Source organism: Ceratotherium simum, chromosome 36 (genome assembly GCF_057802395.1).
Source record: "Ceratotherium simum simum isolate JZ-2026a chromosome 36, ASM5780239v1, whole genome shotgun sequence".
In the NCBI taxonomy this organism is placed as follows: Eukaryota; Metazoa; Chordata; class Mammalia; order Perissodactyla; family Rhinocerotidae; genus Ceratotherium; species Ceratotherium simum.
Window position 1 is genome coordinate 9,048,496 of NC_141935.1, and position 26,778 is coordinate 9,075,273.

At 35.8% G+C, this 26,778-nt stretch overlaps 1 protein-coding gene across 1 annotated transcript in view; it reads right to left on the bottom strand.

Moving 5' to 3' along the window:
• The window catches only part of CDC73 (cell division cycle 73), a 129,588-nt gene that overhangs the window by 97,723 nt on the left and 5,087 nt on the right, over nt 1–26,778 (bottom strand). The window contains exons 3-9 of the mRNA XM_014794123.2: nt 25,839–25,908; nt 21,630–21,692; nt 21,494–21,546; nt 18,697–18,785; nt 8,959–9,175; nt 3,354–3,452; nt 858–936 (exon numbers count right to left, since the gene is read on the bottom strand). Of these exons, the coding sequence (XP_014649609.2) occupies nt 858–936; nt 3,354–3,452; nt 8,959–9,175; nt 18,697–18,785; nt 21,494–21,546; nt 21,630–21,692; nt 25,839–25,908 (670 nt within the window). The remainder of the gene's footprint in view (nt 1–857; nt 937–3,353; nt 3,453–8,958; nt 9,176–18,696; nt 18,786–21,493; nt 21,547–21,629; nt 21,693–25,838; nt 25,909–26,778) is intronic.

Here is a 26,778-nt window from a genome sequence, read left to right on the forward strand (position 1 = left end):
AACTTAAACAGAGATTTCGGATTACGCAGAAAAAAAATCATAAACATTAAAATTTCAGTCGCTTCTACTTCATGAATCAAGTTGAGACAAATGAAGATCCCAAGAGAAGTTACAGTGACATTAGTCCCACAATTCACTAACCACCTCATTATACTGGAAATGGTTCACTATGGCATAAACCAGTATACCACATAGGCTGTCCCAAAATAAGTCCTCACATGGTTATTCCAATCTATGCTTCCCACGTTCTCAATGTATACATTTATCATCTGGGAAACAAGATTTGATAAATCAACTCTAACATAAACTTTTGAGAAACAGAACTAATATTAATAACAGCAAATATTCATAGATAGCTAATTACATACCCGTCACTATTCTAGGGACTTTATATTTATTAACTAGTTTAATCCCCACAATAACCCTAAGAGAGAGGTACTACTATTGTGAGTACCGTAATGTTACACAGGAGGAAGTTGATACAGAATGCAGTTAAAGTAACTTATCAAAATTCCCACAAAAAGTAACTGTGACACAGGCAATCCGGAATCCATGCAGTTAACCACGAGTTGGCAAATTTATTCTGTAAAAGACCAACAGTACTTTTAGGCTTTGCAGGCCACACAATCTCTGTCACAACTCAACTCCATTGTCACAGCACCAAAGGAGCCATAGATAATACACAAATGAATGAGTGTGGCCGTGTTCCAACGAAACTTCACTCATAACAACATGTGGTGGGCCAGGTTTGGCCTGTAGACTCTAGCTTGCCAACCCTGCTCTTAAGCATCAGGCCGTGCTGCCTCTTAAGTTCAGCACAACCACAGTGAGAAGAAGATAAAAATTAAGTAACTTGCCTTCTTTTCCTTTGAATCTTTCCTGGTCATATCTGTTGTAGGCAGCTGGGATAGGTTGTTTGGTACGCAACGTGGGATCCTATAGAAAAATTGAGTTACATGTTAATATTTTAAATCGTTACTTAACCACAATAAGGGTTTTATTTCCTAAGCTTTTTTCTTACCATAGCCAGTAAGACAAAAGTGGGGAGGAGGCAGTCCCATGGTTAAAGTCCCACGCACTCCACATGGGAGGCCTGGGTTTGTGAGTTCGGATACTGGGCACGGACCTATACCACTTGTCAAGCCAGGCTGTGGCGGCAACCCACATACAAAATGGAGGAAGACTGGCACAGATGTTAGCTCAGGGCTAATCTCCCTCAAGCAAAAAAGGCAGGAAGATTGGCAATGGATGCTAGCTCAGGGTGAATCTTCCTCAGCAAAAAAAAAAAAAAAAAAAAAAAAAAATCAGGGAGTCATTTGATGCTTATTTTCAAAATACTGTTTACTGCTAGAAAATTACCATCCCTATCAGGGACAAAGGCAAAGGATCCCAAGTAAACTTGCACCAAGGCAAAAAGCAAAACTCTTAGACACTGCAGAAATAAAATGGGTGTACTTAGTAATTTCATTCTGATTACTTAAATTTCTTCATGAAGTAATAAAATCCCTCCAATTGTGAATTTTTTTCCTTAACAAAAAAAAATCTTTTAATTCAGAGTTTATTGAGCTGACATTTTAGAGCCTTTTAACTGAGTCATTCTCCAAATTGTTAATCGCTAAATAACTATGACAACTATGACAATAAACCCATTATAAACATACAGGGTAAGACTGAAGTTAACAAAGTTGTTATTTTTTTTAAATACTTAGAAAAAGTCGCCAATCTTATGACGTATAATTTAACTCACAAATACTTTATCTAAAACTCAGTCTGTAATAACCTAAAAAAAGTATATTTAAAGACTATTTTCAAAATTGCTTGGGAAATTCACGGTATTCAGGAAGACTAAAATACTCTTCATTTTGTTACATAGGATGCTACCCCAAGTATTATTCCAAATAAAAGATAGTTATTCAAGACTTCCACTAGGTATACACTTCTACAGTCAAATGCTAAACATTAAAATTTTCAAGTATTTTAATGATTATGGAAATAAAGAGAATATTCACAGTCACAAAGATAATGGTTAAACTGTTTTAAGATTCGACTTAAGTATCCTACCAACTGGTATTCGAAACGTCAACCAGTTCATAATTACAAGCACCCTTTGTTTACCATCCTAACACTGGCCCCACTACCTTTTTTACTCATTTCTATGTCCCACTGGACTGTAAGCTCAAAGATGGCAGGGACTGTGGACCTTTTCCATTCTTGTCTCTCTCACACCCTTGTCAAAACACTGCCTGACAAATAGCAAGCAATTAAATACTTGCTGGAAAGTCAACTAAAGTATTTTCTAAATACCAGCAAAACTTCACTACCTCTTAAAGGCTAAATATCAATGATTTCACAAACAAACAGAACTATTAGATCTTGGAAAGACTGTTAGTACTTTACCAAATTTTGATATAATTTCTAAAATTCTATATACAATAAAAATAATTTTATTTGTAGCTTTTTTCCTTTGTTGAATCACATGAAACTAAATGGAAGTATTTTCAACAAAAGTAGAGGATAAGTCTGAGTTTAAATATAGGCTATATGTCATACATGATATTTACTTTGGTAGAGTCTCAAGTGGCACCTCAAAGAGTGAGGCAGTCTTACACTGGTGTGCATTGTGGTAGAGTGTACTGGAAATTATTATTGATAAAAATAAATAATCTTCAGGAGAGCAAAAAAAAGAGTGAGGCAGTCAATGCTCCAAACAGCTGAAACTAAGGCACAATGAAAGGACCAAATGACCTGTGATCAGGACAAAGACAATACATTCACAACCAAGTCACGGATACCAATGATTTCAAAAAGAGCCCCAAAGTGGATGGTAATAGGGATTTACATTTCTAACAATGGTTAGTGATTCTCCCAAGCAACAATGAGTAGGCCAGCTACAGTTTACCCAATTACTCAGAGGGCTTTTCCTAATTAACCTCTTGCAGATTCTGACCCAGTTGTGTCTCCAGTTAAGAATTACTGCTGAAGTAAGGAACTTTCAACGTGAAGTTTTCACATCTTTCAGTATGTTGAAGCAGCAAAAGGTTTAGAACCTACTGACTTAAAAACTTTAAGATGGGGGCTGGCCCCATGGCACAGTGGTTAAGTCCAGTGCACTCTGCTTCAGTGGCCCACGTTTGAGGGTTCAGATCCCGGATGTGGACCTACACCACTCGTCAAGCCATGCTGAGGCAGCAACCCACATACAAACAGAGGAAGACTGGCAAAAGATGTTAGCTCAGGGCTAATCTTCCTTACCAAAAAAAAAAACTTTAAGATGAGATGTCTTCAAAATAAGAATACTGAAAAACAAGTGCCATTTTCATTAAAATTACTACGTAAACAATAATAATTCTTACCACAGGTGCTGCATTTGGGGCTGGTCGCTGTTCAGGTGCACGCCCTTCTTCTCTGGCTTTTACAGATTGAAGAATTGCAAAAATATTCTTGGAAAAATTCTAAAACACAAATGGATTTTAATTAAGCACACTTAAAATTAAATATTCAAAGACAGTAAGTTTACTTAATAAACAATTTCAGACTAAGTTTTCTTCTTATTAATTCTTCCCTACTATATCATTATGAGGCATTATTGTTACACACACAAAAAAATCGCCTATTAGAAGGAAACTGATCCAAGACTGATTATTATAAACCCAGGGTTATTCATTTATTTTCATTTTACACATAAATGGCTATAAACTTATTCATATTCTACATCTATTCAAATATGCAACCAGGAAACAAGTTAACATTTAAATAAAATAAAAATACAACAGATTTGCTGTCAAGAGGCTTCTTAATTACCATACTCTCTTCTAGGTTTAGTAAACTCCAGTGCTAATATCCAATTGCTACAATTTTATATGAGATGTTGAAAGTTTTGAGATACTATTTATTAGGAGTCATTGTGCACTTTTCAAAGATTAGTAAGTTGGAAAATATTTTTAAAATCTTAAACTTTTGCAAGAACCAAAAAAAAAAACTTAGCAACATTCAACAATGCTGACTAATCTGACTACTCTTTTCTTCATGAAGTATTCTTCCTGCGCCTCTCAGACTCTCCTTCGGTTTTTGCTCTAATGTCTAACAATTCCTTCGGGGCTCTTCTAATTCTGCTTATCAATTACTTATCATTTTAAGCAATATGTATTACTATAAGCCAAACACCCTGCTTAGCACTGAGATAAAATGTTGGTCAAGGGAGACATGGTCCCTGCCCTCATGAACCTCAAATGCAACATGACTTCTCTTCTCTAGACAATTAAGAATACTGTTTCTTTGGTTTGGACCACTTTCTCCCACCTCACTCCTTCACCTCCCTCACTCCTTTTTATTCTTTAGATATCATTCTCTCCTCTTTACTCTCAACCAAGTTCACCGCCTTTCTTGGGTGCCTACCTTACAATGTCATATGTCACAATTACTGCTTAATTTTCTGTCTTCTGTTAAATATAACCTCTGTGAAAGCTAGAGCCAGTACACCTCCAGTCAGTGCCTAGCAAGTGCCTGGCTTGTAGATGCTAAATAAATATGTACTCAAAATGAGAGGTAGCTTAAAACACAACTATTACCACTGTCCCAGTTACAGAACTTATTAGTTCCTATAGTTCTTTACGACAGCAAATAAAGGTCTCAGAACCACTTTGCACTCTTAAAAATTATCGCATACCCCAAAGAGCTTTAGTTTACAGAGGTTACAATACTTATCACATTAGAAATTAAAACTGAGATATTTTTAAAATACAGGCATGCGCCACATAACGTTTCAGTCAACGATGGGCCGCATATATAATTGTGGTTCCATAAGTTTAGTACCATATAGCCTAAGTGTATAATAGGATATACTACCTAGGTTTCTGTAAAGATACTCTACAATGTTTGCACAAAGACAAAACCGCCTAATGGCGCATTTCTCAGAACGTATCCCCATCATTAAGCGATACATGACTGTATTAATTCCTTCAAATATAAGAAAAAAACTATCCCATGCGAAAATAAATAACATTTTTATGAAAAACTAATTTCCAAAGCGCACAAAAAGTACTGACAAGAAAGACTGGCACTATTTTAAACCTTTGCAAATCTACTTAATGTCTGGCTTAACGGAAGATAACTATATTCTCATATCTGCTTCTACACTCAATATTTGTTGTGATATCTTCCTTTGTTTTAGTCAAAGTATATAAAGAAAACTTAGCCTCACACAGACAATTGGAAAAGGAGGAGCATTATAACAACTTTTCAGATACTACTGTGGATCTTCTTCTTTGATATCACCCCAAAACTCAGTAAGTGGTAGTTTCTTAAAGGTGGAAAACACATCCATAAACTTCTTGTGTCATTACTTTAAAATACCTTGGTCTCTTTTGCACTTTATTTTTTTTATTTATTTTTTTTGTGAGGAAGATCAGCCCTGAACTAACATCCGATGCCAATCTTCCTCTTTTTTTGCTGAGGAAGACTGGCCCTGGGCTAACATCTGTGCCCATCTTCCACTACTTTTTGATATGGGACGCCACCACATCATGGCTTGACAAGTGGTGCGTCGGTGCACCCGGGATCCGAACCCTCGGGCCACCAAAGCGGAGCGCGCGCACTTAACTGCTCCGCCACCGGGCCAGCCCCTCTTTTGCACTTTTTTTTTTTTTAATTTTTTGTTTATTGCAGTAACATTGGTTTATAACATTGTATAAATTTCAGGTGTACATCATTATACTTCTATTTCTGCATAGATTATACTATGTTCACCACCCAAACACCAACCACAACCCATTACCACACACATGTGCCGAATTATCCCTTTCGCCCTCCTCCCTCCCCCCTTCCCCTCTGGTAACCACCAATCCAATCTCTGTCTCTATGTGTTTGTTTATTGTTGTTGTTATCTACTACTTAATGAAGGAAATCATATGGTATTTGACCTTTTCCCTCTGACTTATTTCACTTTGCATAATACCCTCAATGTCCATCCATATTGTCATCTTTTGCACTTTAAATGGAGTTTTTTTTACCTACATATGATTTCGTAACAGCATGCATTGGTCATCTAGAACTATGCAGATTTTCCAAATATTAACACGTTGTATTATACAATATCAATAAACTACATTGGTTAATATTATCACAGAACTCATCAGAAAAGTCTTTAAGAATTAGGAAGCTGGTATGGCTACAGCAGCAAAAAGAAATTTCCCAAAATTCTAATTTTCTCATGAAAGCTAACATTTTATTATTGGCAACAAATACTGTCAGTTACTTTCCTTGAAGAAAAAGACTTACTTCCTGCATTTTCGGAAAAACGACTGCCAAATATGCAACTCTGAATAACACAGTTATTCAAATAAAAAATAGTTTTCTGTGAAAAAGCAGCTGGTTCAGCACACAACTTAAACAATGGCACAAGTGCTGTTCATGGAGTCAGCCATCATATTTTGGTATGCAGAAGTGCTTGATATAGTCTGATTTCATCACACAAAATACAGAAAGACGTTACTCAAAGGTCATGATTTAACAAATTTAGTAAATTTTTATTTTCATCAAGGACATAATTAGTGGGTGAAGAATACAGTGGTTACTAGTGAAGTTTGGTGCCAGTGCCTTGATTCATGCCAAGCAAAACCACTGCTTTTGCACCAGCAGTGCAGAGATCAACACAGTGACAAATGCAAATAAAGTCTTAATTCTATTACGAAAATAGTTGAAAACAGATGAAAATCAAATCTCACTAATTTAAAAATAATAAAGTATTGTGTGAGAGACACAAACTCTAGAAGAATCAATCAAAATGTTATTACCTATTTTTCTGTGGTCGAATTACGGGTGATTATCATCTTCCTTTTAATGATCTCTTGTTATCATTTACTCAACAACGAACATATACTAATTTCTATAAGTTTAAAAGTGTGTTTTTAATGGCATTATAAAATCAGGCTGCTTTATGTGGGGTGCTTGCAATAGTAATATAACCATGAAAGGATGTATTTATATTTCTCATGGAATCTTGAACCTGTCTTTTATTATGGAAACGCAGAAAATAAGAAGGCCCTAACACCTGGTGATAATGAAGGTCTGTCTAAAATCTTACGGCGTTTTAGGGCTATGAGTACTCAAAAGGTTTTTAGAATTTCGCAGATGAAAACAGTATACAGATAGGCTATCAACCAAAACAGTTATTTTGATTTTTAAAAATGTTAATACTCATAGAAGCAAACATAGCTACCAAACAATTCTTAAACTGTTAACGTATTTTTAAAACTATACGGTGGTTCCAACAACATTAAATTAAATTAGAACACTCAGTTTTGAAACGATGGTACAATCCTGCCACCTAGAGCTCAAAGAAAATCGTTCATCTCAATTATCTGAACATTTAATGTTGGTCTAAAAGTAAGATGAGGCCTATCACCTATGTTTTTATTCCTTTAGTATGAAATTCAGATTTTTCAACAATTACAATGAACACTGGTAGAACAATATAAGTCACAATATTCAACCAGTAGCCATATTAGGCAGTGAAAATGAGCATCAACAGATCATTTTATTGTAAATACAAAAATGAAAGTTTACTTATGTTCTCAGATTTCTCTATAATTCTAAACTCTGGAGAATAATTCTTAATCTTCACTTCAAGTACTTTGTAAAACAAATCAAAGTACAAAAGAAAAAATTCTTTCCTTCATATACTCTTTCCTAGTAGCTTTTACTCCTACTAAAATGGCACAGCAAATTTAAGGCCAAAATCCAAAATCTGCAAACAAAACCAGTCTTCTTAAACCAATGTTAAAGTTCACTTTCATGAGTCATCTCACACACTTCTACAAACTTTCTTGCCAAATCATCACTATTAACAACTGTGCATCAGTGGGGAATTAACATTTAAAAGAAAATTAGGGGGCCAGCCTGGTGGCGCCAGCAGTTAAGTGCACACACTCCACTGCAGCAGCCCAGGGTTCGCCAGGTTGGATCCCTGGCACGCACGGATGCATCGCTTGTCAGGCCATGCTGTGGCAGCGTCCCACATAACGTGGAGGAAGATGGGCGTGGATGTTAGCCCAGGGCCAGTCTTCCTCAGCAAAAAGAGGAGGTTTGGCAGATGTTAGCTCAGGGCTGATCTTTCTCACACACACAAAAAATAATTTAAAAAAATAAAAGAAAATTAGGACGTAGGGGAGGAAAAGACAGGTGAAAATATGTAAATGAAACAGAATCCATGCAAACTTTCGGGAGATCCAGTAAGATACTGGACATCCAATATCTTTCAAATTATTATCTTTCATAATTTAAAGTACAAATCTCCTTTAACGAGCAATTTACTTCTAGGAATTAACACTTTTCCTGTATACACATAAATGCACAACGGTATATGTGCAAGGATGTTTTTTAATGCATTATTTGCAATCGTGAATAGGAAGGGAGGGAAAGAGACAGAGAGAACGAAAAAGAGGAAAAAGGGATGGAAGAAAATCCTACAATCCTATAGAAAAAAAAAAAAAAACTCCCCTAATAAGGAACTAATAAATAAATACTGCTCTATCCACACACTAAAATGTATAAAATACACGCAGTAAATGTTTGCTGATGGATTTCATAAGTTCTTTACTTTGTGGGGAAAAAAATTAATAATGATATTAATGACCAGAGAGCCTGCCATCAATATTCCTTATTCATTAGGTTTAAGCAAAAATCTGATCAGAAAATTGGGCAACTCTTTGGATTTACAAATGAGGTGTAAATCAACGGGCTTGCACTTTGATTCAGAATTTTTCATCAGCTTCTTAGGTGACCACGAACCAACGATATGCTAGAATAGAACGGTTAATATGGCCACTTAGAAATCTACATTATTACTGATCTTGCAGAGATAAAACTTAAAATCTCCTAGTAATGGTAAATTTTAACCAATTCTATAATCAATCACAGATTGGTTAAATCTCGAATGAATGGGTCAAATATTCTCATTACCTTTCCAGTGCTCTGTAAGATAGTTGTTCGTGTCCTCCATACTCGCTCTCTGCTGACAATATCTCGGGTCACATCCACCTCAGCGTCCACAAAACTCCTCTGTTTGAGCGCAGTTATATCATCATCTAAGTCAGTCTTGATAGTAGATCTTTTCTTAGCCATAATTTTGGCTTTGATTGCAGCAATTTTTTCCACAGACATAGCTTCAGACAAAGACCTGAAAGCAATTTCTTTTTTTTAATTTTCACAGCAAGGATGTCTTGAGTGCATCTTAAATGTATTTTGTTACATTTCTAAGTTTGTAAAAACCCTTTAAGTGGCAACAATCAAGATTTTCTTATCTATAAAAATGACATACTTGATATTTTATAATCACTTAAGCTTTTTATAGATGAAGAGTCCATGTAGAAACATCACTCTATGAGCAAATTAGTAATTTCTTAGAAGGATCAATGCAACAAAAATCTTCACGTTTTTTCATATATTATCCCTCCAAAAAAGCAGAGCTGACTCTGCTTAATATGGACTCAGAATTCATTTTATTTATATTTTCTGAGACTTTCATTTGGTAATGTCCCTCCATCTATGCAAATTATACACACACACATACACATACACACGTGTGTGCTTGAGCCACCTTGGAAGGAGGATGAAAAATTCATCCCATAAAGAATTCAAAGCTTAGGTTTTCCTTGAAATTTATTTCAAAGTTTCAAACCTATACGTCATAATGCACAACATATCAATCTTCTGGGTGACAGAGGCCTTTATACGCCACATAAATAGATACTCCTTTTAATGTCTGTAAGAGGAAACCATATTTTGAAGTTTTCTTTTTCTTTCCTTTACTTGATTTTCAAATAACAGGCCAAAAAGCTTTCAGAACTATAAAAATAAAGACTGAACACAGAAAGTATAGATTTCATTAAGATGATAATCTTAAGCTTATTGTCATTTTTCACAATGTAAAATGAGAAAAAGAGTTACAAAGTGTTTGGGTACCTTAATAACAGGTGACAAAATTATTACTCTAATCACAAGATGACAATCTTGAAATACGTTTAAACAACATCTGGAAAAAGGACAGGAATTCCCACAGGTTTAAATATGGTAGCATGATACAGTATACCCGTTTATTTGTATTAGGTATGAAAGTCCTTATAACAGATGCTCAATGTGCATCTAGTATTTGACTCATTTTATAGAATACTGCGCAACTTCCCCTCAAAATCTAAAGCACAGCAGCATACTAGCAAACCTTGAGCCAAACGCAAATACTTTTCTAAATTAGAATCAAACATACACTGGACTTACACTTAGACTTTCACTTCCAGCCAAGATGAAGTAACAGGGACTGGATTATCCTCTTGCCTTGAAACAACCAGTCAAAATACATGAAACGATAGTTTTCTAGACACTTGATGGCAAACAATGAAAGAGACAGTGATCTCTGACAAATAAAAACCAAATAAGATGAGCCCTATGAATGCTGCAGCTTACCGCCTTGAAAGTTTCTAACACGGCATAGAGAGGAGAACTCAGACAAAGCTTAGTGGAGTACCTGATTTGAGAAAGTGGAGCTGAGAGTCCAGCAAGATCAAGGTGGCTGGGATTCATAGGTCAGAGCACCTAAGACAGAGCTGCACAGGAGGCCCCCTCAAGTGTTCCAGCAGGATACTGATTAGCACATGAGCAAGAGGAAACTAGAGCTGGGTACAGTATCATCCCAGAGGACCACAGAGAACAATGCCCAGTGCTCACACAGGGTGAAGAACAGCACCTCTTCCCACCAGCCAGAATGAAAGCCTCATATTCATGGGGCATTCAGCAGAGTACTCAGAATGGTCTCGCCTCAGCAATGGGTAGAGAAGAATTACCCTAACTAATTGTTCAAATAACAAGTCTTAAAATCAAGACCCAAAGGGAACAAACTATTTCCAAGTGATTTAACTATGTCCCAAAACAAAACTAAAGACAATTTACAGAAATACAAAAATTTCTAGCACTCAACAAGGTAAAATGCAAAACGTCTAGTATCCAAAGATTACAAGGCATGTTAAAGGAGCAGGAAAATATGAGCCAGAATGAGAAGAAATCTAAACCAAAACCAAGTGCAAACTGACACAAATGTAGGATTAGCAAAGACATTAAAATAATTATTATAGCTCTATCTCATATGTTCAAGAAGCTGAGACACGGACTACATATTTAACCAACTTACAGAGATAATAAACACAATGTTGGAGACTACAAACATATTGCAAATATAATTACAGAAGAAAATATTAGTGAACTATACAACTATAGTTACTATCCAAAATGAATAGAAAAAAATAGAAATAGATAGAAAAAAGAACCCAAAAAAAGAACAGAACATAAGTGAGCTGCTGGACAACTTCAAGCAGAGTTTGAGTAACTGGAGTTCAGAAACATGGAAACAGAAAAAAAAATATTTGAAGAAACGCCAAAAATGTCCCAAATTCAATGAAAATTATGAACCCAAAAATTCCCTCAAGAAGTTCAATGAACCTCAGGCACAAGAACCATGACAAAAACTCCCCCAAGTCATGTGATAATTAAATGACTCAAAACCAGCAATAGAGAAAATTTTTAAAGTAGCCAGAGGAAAAAAGATACACTTCATAAAAAGGAACAAAAATAAGGATGACAGCAGACTTCTCATCAGAAACAATGCAATCGAGAAGTCAATGGTACATCTTTAAAATACTTAAAAAGATGTAACTTGGAATTCTATACCCAGTAAAAACTTCTTTCAAAAAAAAAAAGGCAAAATAAAGACTTTTTCAGAAATAAAAAGTTGAAAGAATTAATCACCAGCAGACCTGCACAATAAAATGTTAAAAGAAGTCTTTGGGGCAGAATGAACAAAATGATATGGATCTACACAAAGGAATGAAGAGCAACGGAAATGGTATCTGAAAATATATAAGCATGTTTTCTTATTATTTCAATTTCTTTAAAAGATAACTGTTCAAACAAGAATAAGAACAATGCATATTGGTGTTTACAACATAAGTATAAGTAAAACGTATGACAATAGTATCACGAAGGCCAAAAGGAGAGAAGTGGAAGCATCCTATTGTAAGGTTCCTATACTATAAATGAAGGGGTGTAACACTGAAAGGTAGACTGTGATGCTATAAACCATGAATACTAAAAACCCTAAAGCAAACACAGAAATAAGTTATAACTAATAAGCCAACAAAGAGATAAAATGGTATTACAACAAATATTCATTTAATCCAAAAAAAGGAACAAAGAACAGAAGAGACAAATAAAAAATAGCAAAATGATCAATTAAAATTAACCATATCAATAATCACATTAAGTGTAAATCTAAACATAGAAGAAAAGCATTTACTCTATAAAGACATATAGGTGAAAAGTAAAAGGATGCCAGTTTTCACGATGAAAAGAGTTCTGGAGATGGTTGCACAACAATGTGAAAGTACTTAACACTATTAAACTGTACACTTAAAAATGGTTAAGATGGTAAATTTTATGTTCTGTGTATTTTACAATTTTTTTTAAAAAGTAAAAGGATGAAAAAGATATACTATGCTAACATGAGCCAAAAGCTGGAAAAATGACCAGGTTAACATGAGAAAAAGTAGATTTTTTTTAAACAAAGAATATTGCCAGGGATAAAGGTCATTTCATAATGATAAAAAGATTCATTTATCAAGAGAACACCACAACCCTAAAGATTTACACCTAATAAGAGAGCTTCAAAGTAGACAGAATAAAATCTGATAGAACTGCAAGGAAAAATAGACAAATCCAGTCAGAGATTTCAATAATCCCATCTCAATAATTAATAAAACAAGTAAGGCAGAATACAAGGGTACAGAAGACTGAACTGAGGATATCGACCAACTTGACCTCACCGACCTTCGTAAAACACTCCAAAATAACAGCAGAATAGAGGCATACCTGGGAGATATTGTGGGTTGAGTTCCAGACCACCACAATAAAGCAAATATTGCAATAAAGCGAGTCACATGAGTTTTTTGGTTTCCCAGTGCATATAAAAGTTATGTTTACATTACATGGTAGTCTATTAGGTGTGCAATAGCATTATGTCTAAAAAAACAATCCACATACCTTAAATAAAAAACACTTTATTGCTAAAAAATGCTAATCATCATCTAAGCCTTTAGTGAGTCGTAATCTTTTTGTTAGTGGAGGGTCTTGTAAAAAAACAGTATCTGTGAAGCACAATAAAATGAGGTATGCCTGTACACATTCTTTCCAAGTGCACACAGAACTTTTATCAAGACAGACCATATCTGGGGGCAAAAAACAAGTCTCAATACATTTCAAAGGATTCAAGTCATACAAAGTATAACCACACTTTGGAATAAACTGGAAATCAATAACAGAAAGATCTATAGAAAATCCCCAAATCTTTAGAAATCAAATAACTCACGTGCAAACAATCCACGAGTCAAAGAAGAAATCACAAGGGAAATTAGAAAGTAATTTTGAAGTGAATGAAAATGAAAAAACATATTAAAATTATGAGATGCCACTAAAGCAGTATTTAGAGGGAAATCAATGACCTCAGCTTCCCCCATAAAAAACTATAGAGTGTATTAAACCCAGAGTAAGCAGAAGAAAGGAAATCATAATGATCAGAGCAGCAATCAAAGAATCAAAAAGGAGAAAAAAAAAGACTGAGAAAAACTCCAATCTGGGTCTTTAAGAAGATCAATAAAATTGATCAACTTTTTGGCCAGACTAAGAGAAACTAACAGAGAAGACACAAATTACTAACAACAAGAATGAAAGAGGGGACATCAGTACAGATTCCAGACATAATAAAAAGATATTATGAACAACCTTATGCCAATAAATTTGACAATTTACATGAAATGGACAAATTCTTTCAAAGAAACACTCAAAACACAGAGAGAACCACAGCATTATGAGAGAGAATAGCCCTACAACTGTTAAAGAAATTGAATTTATAGTTTAAAACTTTAACTGAAAGAAATATATAAAAATAAATATAACTATAGCACAGATGGCTTCATTAGTAAATTCTCCCAAATGTTGGAAGAAATAATACCAATTCTAAACAAAGTCTTCCAGAATACTGAAGAGAAGGAAATACTTTCCAATTCATTCTGAGACCAGAATCATCTTGATATGAAACTAGACAAAGGCATAACAAGAAAACTATATACCTCATAAAACTCTATATAAACTTCTTTAAATCTAATTCAATAACATATAAAAAGGATAACATATCATGATTGTGATAGGCAGCTTCTGAAATGTCTATTAATGATATCTACCTCTTAGCATTCACACCCACAGGTAATCCCCTCGCTGTGGGTGTGTGCCAGCTGAACTTTGCTTCTAAGGAATAGAATACAGTCATGCGCCACATAATGACATTTCAGTCAACAACAGATTGAATATACAATGGTAGCCCCATTAAGATTAGTACCATATAGCCTAGGTGTATAGTTGGCTATACCATCTAGGTTTGTGTAAGTATGCTCTATGATGGTCACACAACAAAGTCGCCTAACAATACATCTCTCAGAATGTATTCCCATCGTTAAGTGACGGCTGACTGTACTGTACAAGTGATAGGGTGTCACTCTGAAAATCTGGCTATAGAAAACTGTAACTTCTATCTTGCTTGACCTCTCTCTTGTCTTTTGCTTGCTCACTCTGATGAAGTAAGCTGCAATATTGTGAAATATCATATGGAGACACCAAATGCAACAAAGAATGAAGAGAGTCCTCTAGATAACATGTGAGGAACTGAAGTCTTAGTCTAACAACCTGCAAGGAACTAAATTCTGCCAACAACCATATGAGTGAGCTTGGAAGCAGATCCTTCCCCAAACAAGCCTACACATGAGACCACAGTCCGGGCCAACACCTTAACTGCAGCACTGTGAGAGACCCCGAAGCAGAGAAGCCACCTACATCATCCCAGGACTTCCGACCCGCAGAAACTGAGATAACAAACGTGTGCAGTTTAAGCCACTATGTTTTGGGTTAATTTGTTATGCAGCAAAATATATAACTAATAAAACGACCACGTAGAATTTATCCATGGAATGCAAACATTCAAAAAATTAATTTAACTCACAATATTAACAAAAAAGAAAAACTCTATGATCATTTCAGTTGAATCAGAAAAACCATTTGACATAGTCAACATTCTTTTCTGATAAAATCTCAGCAAAAAAAAAAACAGGGTATTTCCTCAACCTGTTAAAGAGTTTCTACATAAAACCCTAAGTTAACATGCTTAATGGTGAAAGACTGCTTTCCCCTAAGATGAAGCACAAGACAAGAATGTCTAATCTCACTGCTTCTATTCAACACTGGATTAGCGAGTCCAGCCACATCCAGTTTGGAAAGAAAGAAGTAAAGATGTATTTTATGTGTAAGCAACACGATTGTCTATGTAGAAAAGCCAATGAAATCTACAAAGAAACGTTCAGGAACTAATCAATGAGTTGAGCATGACTGAAGGATATAAGATCCATACCCCAAAATCAACCGTATTTCTATACTAACAAACAAACAAGAATTGAGATTTTTTTAAAGCACTTAACAACAGCATCAAAAAGTATGAAATACTTATGAATAAATATGACAAAAATATGTATAAGACCTGTACACTAAAAATTACAAAATGTTGCTAAAAGAAACTAAAGAAGACCTAACTATCTCTCCATTAATAAATGGAGAAATATATCTTGTTCTAAGTCAGAAGACTCAATATTTTCAAGATGTCAATTCTCCCCAAATTGGTCTGCAGATTCAATGCAATCCCAATCAAAATCCCAGCAGGCTTTTTTGTAGAAATTGGCAAGTTAATTCCAAAACTCATATCAAAATGCAAAGAACCTAAAATAGCAAAAACATCCTTTGAAGAGAAGAATAGAGCAGGAAGGCTATCACTATCTGATTTCAAAACTTATTATAAAAAAATAGGAATTAAAATAGTGTGGTACTGGCAAAGAGACAGAACAATGGTACAGAATGGGTCCAGAAAGAGACCTACACATGATGGAACAACTGATTTTTCACACAAGTGCAAAGACAACTCACTGGAGACCAACAGTGCTGAAACAACTGGCTATCCACAGTCAAAACTGAACTTCAATCCCTATCTCATAAAAAAAAATGAATTTAGATTGATATCACATACCATATACAAAAAAGTAAGTGGAAGTAGATGACAGACTTAAATGTAAAACCTAAAACTATAAAACTTCTACAAGAAAATATAGGAGACAATCTTTGTTGACCTTGTTTAAGCAAAGATTTCTTCAATACAACATCAAAACACAATTCCCAAAAGAACACGTGATAAATTAAACTTCATAAAAATTAAAATATTCCACTCTTCAAAACACAGCTGGGAGAATAAAAAAACAAGTCACAGACGGGGGGAAATGTCTGCAAACACGTCTGAAAAAGGACTTGCATCCAGAACATACAACAAACTTTCAAAACTCAGTAATAAGAAAACAATCCACTAAAAAAATGGACAAAAATTTGAAGACACTGCACCAAAGATGATATAGGATGGCAAACAAGCACATGAAAAGATGCTTACAACATCATCAATCAGTGCAAGATAAAACCACGAGATACCATCTTCTATCTATTGGAACAGTGAAAACTAAACAGCCTGACCACATGAAGCATTGACAGGGATGTGAACAAACTAGAATTCTTTTTTTTGTTTAATTATTATTTTTTTCGTGAGGGAGATCAGCCCTGAGCTAACATCCGTGCTAATCCTCCTCTTTTTGCTGAGGAAGACCGGTTCTGAGCTAACATCTATGGCCATCCTCCTCCTTTTTTTTCCCCTAAAGCCCCAGTAGACAGTTGTTATGTCGTAGTTGCACATCCTTCTAGTTGCTGTATGTGGGACACGGCCTCAGCATGGCCGGAGAAGCGGTGTGTTGTTGCGCGCCCGGGATCCGAACCCCGGGCCACCAGTAGCGGAGCGGTGTGCACTTAACCGCTAAGCCACAGGGCCGGCCCAAACTAGAACTCTTACACACTGCTGGTAGAAATGTAAAATGGGGGCCGGCCTGGTGGCTTAGTGGTTAAGTGCATGCACTCCGCTGCTGGCGGCCCGGGGTTCGGATCCCGGGCTCGCACCGACATACCGCCCCTTCTCCGGCCATGCTGAGGCCGCGTCCCACATACAGGAACTAGAAGGATGTGCAACTATGACATACAACTATCTACTGGGGCTTTAGGGGAAAAATAAATAAATAAAATTATTAAAAAAAAAAATGTAAAATGGTACAATCACTTTGAAAAACAGCTTGGCAATTTCTCAAAAAGTTAAATCTACAATACTGTCTGATCCAATCATTCTTCTCCTAGGTATTTACCCAAGACAAATAAAAACACATGTCCATGTAAAAACTTGTACACAGTGTTTACAGCTTTAGTTGTAAGAGCCAAAAAACAAGTGAAATGTCTATCAACAGGTGACTGGGAAAACAAACCGTTACAGTCATACAATGGAAGAGTACTCCGTAATAAAAAGGAATGAACTACGGATACATCCAACAACACGGATGAATCTCAAAATAATTATGATAAGTGAAAGAAATCAGACCCCCAAAAAAGTACCTACTACAAAATTGCATTTATATGTAACTCTAGAAAAAACAAACTAATCTATAGTGACAGCAGATCACTGGTTGCCTGGGGAGAGAAGAATATAAGGATGGAAGTGTGAAATTATAAAGGTACACAGGAAATTTATGGGGAGGACGTTACATTCATTATCTTGATTATAATGATGGTTTCACAGATGTATACACATGTGAAAATTTATCAACTTACTTTAAATATGTGCAGTTTATTGTGTGTCAATTAGCCTCAATAAAGCTTTTCAAAATCTGCATTGAATTTTTAAGTTTGGATAAAACTTCCAAAAGCAACCTATTGTGCCCAGAAAAAATTATGAAGTGATTCTAAATTATAGTAAAAATCAGGGGTCAACAAAATATGGCCACAGGCCAAATCTAGCCACGCCCATTCATTTATGAATGAAAGTAGTCTATGGCTGCTTTCCGTACTGCAAAAGAGTTGAATAGTTGCAAAAAAAACACATGACCTGCAAAGCCAAAAATATTTATTTATTTTTTTTTTTTTTTAAAGATTTTATTTATTTTATTTTTTCCCCCCAAAGCCCCAGTAGATAGTTGTATGTCATAGCTGCACATCCTTCTAGTTGCTGTATGTGGGACTCGGCCTCAGGATGGACGGAGAAGTGGTGCCTCGATGCGCACCCGGGATCCGAACCCGGGCCACCAGCATTGCAGCGCGCGCACTTAACCACCAAGCCACAGGGCCGGCCCCAAAAATATTTAATACGTGGCACTTGATCGAAAAAGTTTCCTGACCTCTGTTATAAATCAACAAATGATTATGTGATAAATGAGTGGCTTAGATTACGGAGTAATTTTAAAAAGGAAAGATCAATATGCTAATAAAATCAAGACGGCAGCTTTCCAAAAAGTATAATGAGCACAATGGCTTCCAATCACCCATCATAAAACATGCCCACACATCTTCTTTTGAAGTTAAGGCACTGAGGCATATCATGAACACAAGAGGCAAATGTAAATGTAGATAGCATATTAATATCGCCTTTTCCATATGCACTTACGTACACCTGAACTGCCTACTTTCTACTAAAGAAATTCTTACCTGATCTGTTCAGTCTGTACAATCCCTTCTTTGTGACCCTCCAAGCGAGCAGCCAATCTCTCTTTATCAAGTCGCACACACTCTTCATCCTGAAAATAATCACTGGCTAGTGAATATTTATTTTTTATATTTATTAATTTTTATTTAACTGTAGAATGAAAGCGACACCGCACATAACTGTTCCTTACATAAATTCCCACCTATAAAGCTCTAGGCATCATTCGCCTTAGGTCAGTTTTAAGATTACTTTTAGTTACATAAAGACAACAATAATAAATATATGTTGGATCACGTAAGAGTAGAATTAACTAAAAGCTTACCAAAAAACTTTAGTTAACTTTATTCTATGATTAAGTGTTCTTCCCATAATTTGTCATGGCTATCTTTATTCAGAAAGACATCATACAACAAGTAAATTCCTTCTCTTCAGGAAAGTTTATCAAATAAATTCCTTCTCTTCAGGCAAGTTTATAAGTAAATTTTCTGAAAAGCCTTCACCAGTCAAAAATTTCACTTTGGATCTAGATTTTTTTTCATCTGTTGCCCCAGGTCCTGAATCCATCAGCACAGATCAAAACACTAGAAGTGAAACTTTAATTGTTTTGAAAGCATGTTCCTCAGAACATTACAAGTTTCCTACAAAGTGCCCAATGGGACACTTCTTGTCTGAATTCAACTTTGGTAGCTCAGCTTTGATCTAATTTGCAGATTAGAATTTCAGGTAAAATTTAGTCTGAAAAGTATTGTATCACTTAAAAATCAAACTTAGTAACTCTGACCTAGTTCAATGCCCACATACAACAAATGAGAAAACTGAGGATCAGAGTCAGTGTCTGTGGATAATGGAATATGAAATTGTATAAAAAGCATCAATATATTCAAGGTATCTAAAAAGATGCTGTGCTCCAGTTCGTGCTCTAATATTAATCTATCACGTAAAATTCTTAGACATATTGTTGACATGAATGCAAAGATAATATTTTAGCAAATGCATTAAATTTTTGCCATTTGTAATACAAGTATAACACATTTTACTCAAGTTCCTTAGGAGACTGCTGGTTTTAAAGACAACTGCAGTCTAGATCTTAATCAGATCAGAACCCTTGCCCTCACGGTTTCCCTCTCCCAGCATAGTGCCTTGAAGGATCTCAATGTATATCTGCTGCACTGAAAACTGTTTATGTAATACAGCTGTTTACGTAACTCAGTTTAACTCTATAAATGCTCTGGAATGTATTTTATTATGCTATTTCCTGCTGATTTTTCAAGTTACTGAAATCCTAGTAAATTAGCATTTCTGACATGTTCAATTTTTTTCAAATAATTAAACTGTGAATTTCGGGTTTTTCTAAATAAATAGTATCCTTAAATATCGTTTTGCTCATACTGGGTCACGACTTCCTTTCATACGAAGAGAGTTGGGGAAAACTTCAGTTTATTGCCACAAAATTCTGTACCCATTATAGTGGAATGGCGAGAAGCCAGACTGCCTGGGCTCTCCTCCTGGTTCTGTGAACTTCAGCAAGTCACTCATTCTGTCTAGGCCGGTTTGCTCATAGATGACATGCCGAGTACTGCCAACTTCAGGAGGTCATAAGGATCACATGAGTCAATACACACAAAGTACAGAGAACATCACCTAGCATTATACCATTATTCACATTACCTAAAAAAACCCAGGCCCATGTCTCAGGGTACGCTTAATTAAATTACATTATTTTAGCATCAACAGTTGTCAATGATTCTACTGTGCGAACTCACCCACCATCCCCTTCCTTTTAACAGTTACCTTTCTTGTCCTTAATCATGGATGCTTTGCTATCTATGTAGCAGGCAAAATGTACCCCTATTTGATTTTTATACAAGTGTGAAATGAAAAGATTTAGGGGAATGTTAACACTAGTGACGACTACAAATGTTATTCCTATATCATTGACACCTGACCAGTTTAGTCATTTCTCAGATTTTAAGTGTACCTCTAGAGCATAATCCTCCATTTTCAGGGGGTTTTATATGTAACAGATCTGGGGCTTGTTACAAATTTAAATAAATAGTATCATAATCATACAATTAAAATTCCTAAGGTTTAACTGTCTTATGCAGTACATCAACTGATGGACACATTTTCTTTCCAAAAGTAACTGCATTTCTTATGTGGCTTCTATTTCACGTGAACTATCCTTACTTCCCAATATTAATATCCCACTTACTGGCTACAAAATGCTACAAAAAATAAGTAGACTGATATGTCAATATTTTAAGAAATAACTGTAATAAGCACTTCATGTTCACAGCTCTTAAGAGCGAAGCAAATTCCCATACCATCTTACTCCAGGGGTAGGCAAAGTACAAGCGAAAGGCCACGCCTGGCCCACCATCTGTGTTGCACAGTTTTATTGGAGCACAGCCTCAGCTGCTCACTTGTGTACTGTCTACGCCTGCTTTCACACCACAGTAGCACAGTGGAGTAGCTGGAGAGACACTAAATGGCCCAAAAAGCCCGAACTATGCACCATCTGGCCCTTTATAAAAGGTTTCTGAACCCTGATCTAATCCAACACTTTCATCAATACGGACATAAAGGCAGAGAAAATGCAGCGACACGTCCATCACAAAGCTCGTATGGGAGAGATCTTAAACTATAGCTCAAGCTACTTACTAATCAACTGCTCATTCCACCACAACAATTTTTCCAGAAAAAAACCTACTAGGACTACCACGAGCAAAGAATTCTTACTGCTACACAAGTCCAATTTCCGTAAGAATACGAGTCCCCTTTAAAATAAAGTTCCATTACCTCAATTCGTGGTTTCTTTGCTTCTGCTAAAACCTCATCTGCAGCTCGTTTGACTGAAAGCAAAAAAGAAGTAAATAAATGTATAGTTTTGGGATAGGTTTTTGAAAGTTCAATGTAACCATGTGACAAGACATACCTTGAGTAGATCGCTGAAGACCTATTTCTAGAGGGGCACTTCTGTCTATACTTGCCGATGTTGCTGAAGATTTAAAAAGATTTATGTGAGAAGATCAACATTTGAACACATATATTGGATATGATTAGAAGTGAAATGCTTACGATTTGTTATATTTCTTATTTTATATACGGTGATTTCCCTAAGTAAAAAATAACTTTTAAAAGTAGCTTTGTTAAAGCATTTTGTTATAAAAGATTAATCTGTATTAGAAAGTCTGTAAGAGGACAAACTATTTTTAACAATTTAACTTACAAATATTGAAATAATCTGACTGTAATCAACTCGTCACTTCAAAGAACACAATCCAATATTACAACACATGCACATAAAAGTGGATCTAAACACAAATACATAAACATATGTATATGAGGGAAAAGTTTTTTTTTAAGTTAGCAGTCACTTTAAAAATGCAATTTTTATTTACAATTCAATATTTTATTTAAATTACCATTTAAATTTTATTTACAAAAATGCAATTGTTAACCACAATTGGTAAAAAAAATTTAAATTATTTTTTAAATTAAAATCATTTAATTTTTGAACGGTTCAAAATAATGAAATGATAAAAGGGGTGTACCTATTCCCATCCCCCTATTTACCACCACCCAAGGTAACTACTGTTAGTCTTTTACATATCTTTCTAGAGTTTCCTTCTGTAAATACAAGAAATAAAAAATTACACTTTTATTTTCCCCCTTTTTGTTCCACAAAAGATAGCATACTCTACAACTGTTCTGAACCTTCCTATTTTTTTTTTAATGTTAACACTATTATCTCCAACATCCTTCCATATCAGTAGGTGGAGCACTTTTTAACTCTTTTCTTCATAGCTACATAGTATTCTACTGTACGGATTAATAACAATTTAAGTAGTTCCCTATAGATGGGCAGTTCAATTCAAACAGTCTTTTGCCACTACAAACAATGGCACAATGAATAACTTTACATACATACTGCTTCATACATTTCCAAATATACCACTAGGACAAAGACCCACATACAGGATTTCTACGTCCAATTTGTGATGACAGGTTACTGTCAAATTTCTTCAGTGGAGGTTATATCAATTGACACCACAACCAACAGTATATCAGAATATGTGTTTCCTCACAGCCTCAGCAGAGTGTGCTATCAAACTTCTAGTTTTTTATCTATCCAGTAAAAAAAAAATTGCTATCTCTATAGTTTGAATTTGCAATTCTCTCCTTATAAATGAAATTAAGCATTTTTCCTATGATTTATCACTTTTTCTGTGAATTATATGACCATAATTCACTGGGTTGTTGGTCTTTTATGTATATATTTCTAGGACCACTTCATATTATTAGTGAGACTGGCCCTTTTACTACGATATGAGTTGAAAATCTTTTCCCAGCTTGTTATGTATTTTTTTATATATAATGCAGAACTTTCTTAATTTTAACAACGTATTAGTTGAATAATCCCACCTTTGATTTGACATGTCTCATTAATCATGTTAAATTCACATAATTTAACATCTAATTGATAAAAAAGTTGTTCCAGCAGTTTATCCATTCACTTTTATTATACTGTTAAGGCTTTAAGTTCTAAACTCTAGAATGGCTAGTATTTTCTCATTGCTCTTCTCCAAATTTTTATGACACTTACTTTTTACCAAATGAATTTGAGAATCATCTTGTCTAGTTCCACCCTTCCTTCAAGAAAAACTGTAAAGATTTTTATTGGGATCATGTTAAATGTATAAATTATGTTAAGAACTGACATCTTTAAGCTGTTATGTCTTCCTGTCTAAAAACATGGAATATCTTAAGATTTGCTCAACTTTTTCATTAAATCATTAAATTACCAAGTTTTTAAAAATTAGCAAAGCAATATATTTGTTGACAATTTATTTGTCCTATAGAAAGTACAGGAAATGACATGGACGGATGAATGGCAACTCTTTTCTGGATTCCAAACAGAAAAACCATTTGCTCTCAAGTACTCCCTTCCAAACTAGTGTAATTATCAGGCTCATCTGAGATACTTATTAAAAACAAAGACTCCTACACTCTATACTAGATCTTCTGAAGCAAAAAAAAATCTGTTTTTAACAAGTGTACCACTGCCTATCCTCCTCACTTCCATCCTCTTCACAGCAGAACTAGGACCCTCCTCAACCCTCCCCCAGTTTCTAACCCCTTGTTTATCAGTCTACTCTGCACGACGGAGACATGCTCAGGACAGGGATTCTGCATTTGATACAGCACCCAGCACAATGCCTTTAAGAATAAGCACTCAGTAAGTGCCTGCTGCATGCTCAATGAGGACAGTACAGGAAGACGAACTCCTGACGACGGTCCTTCCATTATGCATGAGACTCTGGGCAAATCAATCTTACTGTGGAGCAGAATAGTGACAACACCTCTATTGATTACTTAAAGGTAGTAAACTCCACCTCAGGGAAGATAAGACCAAACAGCTCCATTACATCAATTTATTCGTATTTTGTAAGATAGCAAATTAATAACTATCCATTTATTCAAGTTAGCACCTACTATCAACCACTGTTCTAATTGCTGGGTTTTTAACAACTGTCTGCCCCCTTAGACTTTACCCTCTAGTGGGGGAGACAGACAATATATAAGCAAACAAACAAATATGTAATATCAGGTCAATGCAAGGGTCTTGACGAAAAATAAATTAGGATGGTACTACATACAGACAAGAGTATAGGAAAAGCAACGCTATTTTATATTTTAGAGTGGTCACATAAGCTCTCTCTGACAGAACAATATCTGAGCACAGACCTGAATGAGGTGATAAGAAGTGACCTTGTGACAATGCAGAGAAACAGAAATGAACACAGAGGGAACAGCAAGTGCAAAGGCTCTAAGGGTTAGAACAGTTAAAAGAACCAGGAAGACTGAACTGTTGGGAGCAAAGGAAGACTGGCAGAAGACGAGGTCACAGAGATTTGGGCAGAAGCAAGATCAGGCAGGTCAGGACAAGGAGTATGGGCTTTATTCTAAGTGTGATGGGAAGTCACAGGATGCCTTGAGCAGGTGATAACACGATCAAGTTTACATGCTTTTTCAAAACCAGGTCACTCTAACTGGTAGGCGGAGACTACACTGTAGAAAACAAAGAGTGGGGACCTGTGGGAGGGGTATGCAACAGTCTAAAGAGGAAGGATGGAATATGGTGGGAGCAGAAGGGTAAGAAGTTATAGTTTTAAAGGTAAAGAAAAGGACTTGCTGATGGAATGGATGTGAGATGTGAAAGAAGAGAAACCAAGGTTTCTCCACGGTTTTTGGCCTAAGCAACTACATGAATGGGATACCATTTACTGAGATGGGAGAACCAACTTGCTGTTTTACTTTTGTTTGCAGGGAGAAGGAAAAGAGGAAACCAGCATTCTATTTTGGATATGTTAAATTTCAGTTGCCTATTAAATATCCAAGGGAATATGCTGACAGGGAATTTATAAATCTGGAGCTCAGGAACAGGCCAGTGTTGGAGACAAGGAAGTAAGCAAAATAAAATGAGAAATGGACAATGAGTAGAAAGAGAACCAAGAGTCTGGTGCTCCGAACGCCAGGTGAAGAAGGCTTTCCCCAACAGAGTAGCCAACAGCACCAAATGCTGTTGAGAGGTCAAGCAAGCCATGGATGAGAGAGACCAAAGGCTCTGGCAACCCTTAAGTCAGTGTTGGCCTTACAAGTGTAACTTCAGTGGGAGGGTGAGGCAGAAAGCCAGACTGGGGTGGATTCAAGAGAGAATCAGAGGTAAAGAAGAGGAAGCAGTGATATCATAACTCTTGCCAAGAATTTTGCAATAAAAAGACGACAATAAATGGAGCAGCAGACAGTAGGAATGTGGGGTCAAAAAATTTGGTTTAACCGGGAGATCTTACTGTATGTATTACAAAGGGAACGATGCAGAAGAAAGGAGAAAACTGAACATGTGAGAGAGAGTCTTTGAGGGTGTGAAAGGAGATGGGATGCATACACAAGGAAGGGGCGACTGGCCTCGAGAGCAAAGATTGCATTCACCACCACAGGAAAGGAAGCATACAAACACAGCGGCAAGTAGGTCCACTTTTTAGTGGGACTACAAATTCTCTTCCCATTGCTTCTTATTTCTTAGGGGGGAAAAAAAAATAAACGTCTATTTAAGAGTGAGAGCAATTTAAAAATTACTCACATGCTTCACCATTGAGATATCCAAGTAGATCTTTTCGGTCAGGTCTTCTAACCACAGGAATATTTTCAGTCTGAAATCAAAATTTTAAATTAGATATCAAATCAATAACAATTGTAAGAAACTTGGTAAAGATAAACATCATGTAATGTCTCAATTGTATTCCCATGTATCTTGATAACATTTATTTAGAATCATATTTTTAGAAAATGACTAGGCTAAAAGAACCTAATAAAAATCTTGAAAAATTTTAAGCATATTAATTTTTTGTAACTTTACTCTTGAAATTCCAGTAAGATATATAAAAGATAATCATCAGAAACACAACAGTGACACTATCCCTCTTCAAACTATCAATCCCAGTCTTTTTTGTTCCCTTGGCCTACTCTAAGTATTTATTTCCTAATTTTACTCATGACGGTTGGCATAGTTGGGGCAAATATCTTTTTAGTCCCACTGCTTGCTCATTTTACGCAGTGTTTCCAAAGTGCTTTCTTTTCTCTCACACAAACCAGATCTTCCCAAAATATTCTACTTCAACTCTTTCAAATAAACTAACAGACACTAAAACTAAATTTTCATAATTAACAATAGGCATATGTTGTTTAGGTATGGGAAAAAAGGAGATGATACAGGAATGTGTTAATGGTGGTTAATTTCTACGTTACATATTTCTTTTTTATCCTTGAGGGTGTATAAATTCTGTATGCAGAGAAAAAAAGATTAAAAATTAAACCCGGAGGGCCGGGCCCGTGGCTTAGCAGTTAAGTGCCCATGCTCCACTACTGGCGGCCCGGGTTTGGATCCCGGGCGCACACTGACACACCGCTTGTCCGGCCATGCTGAGGCCGCGTCCCACGTACAGCAACTAGCAGGATGTGCAACTATGACACAGAACTATCTACTGGGGCTTTGGGGGGAAAAAAAAAAGGAGAAGGATTGG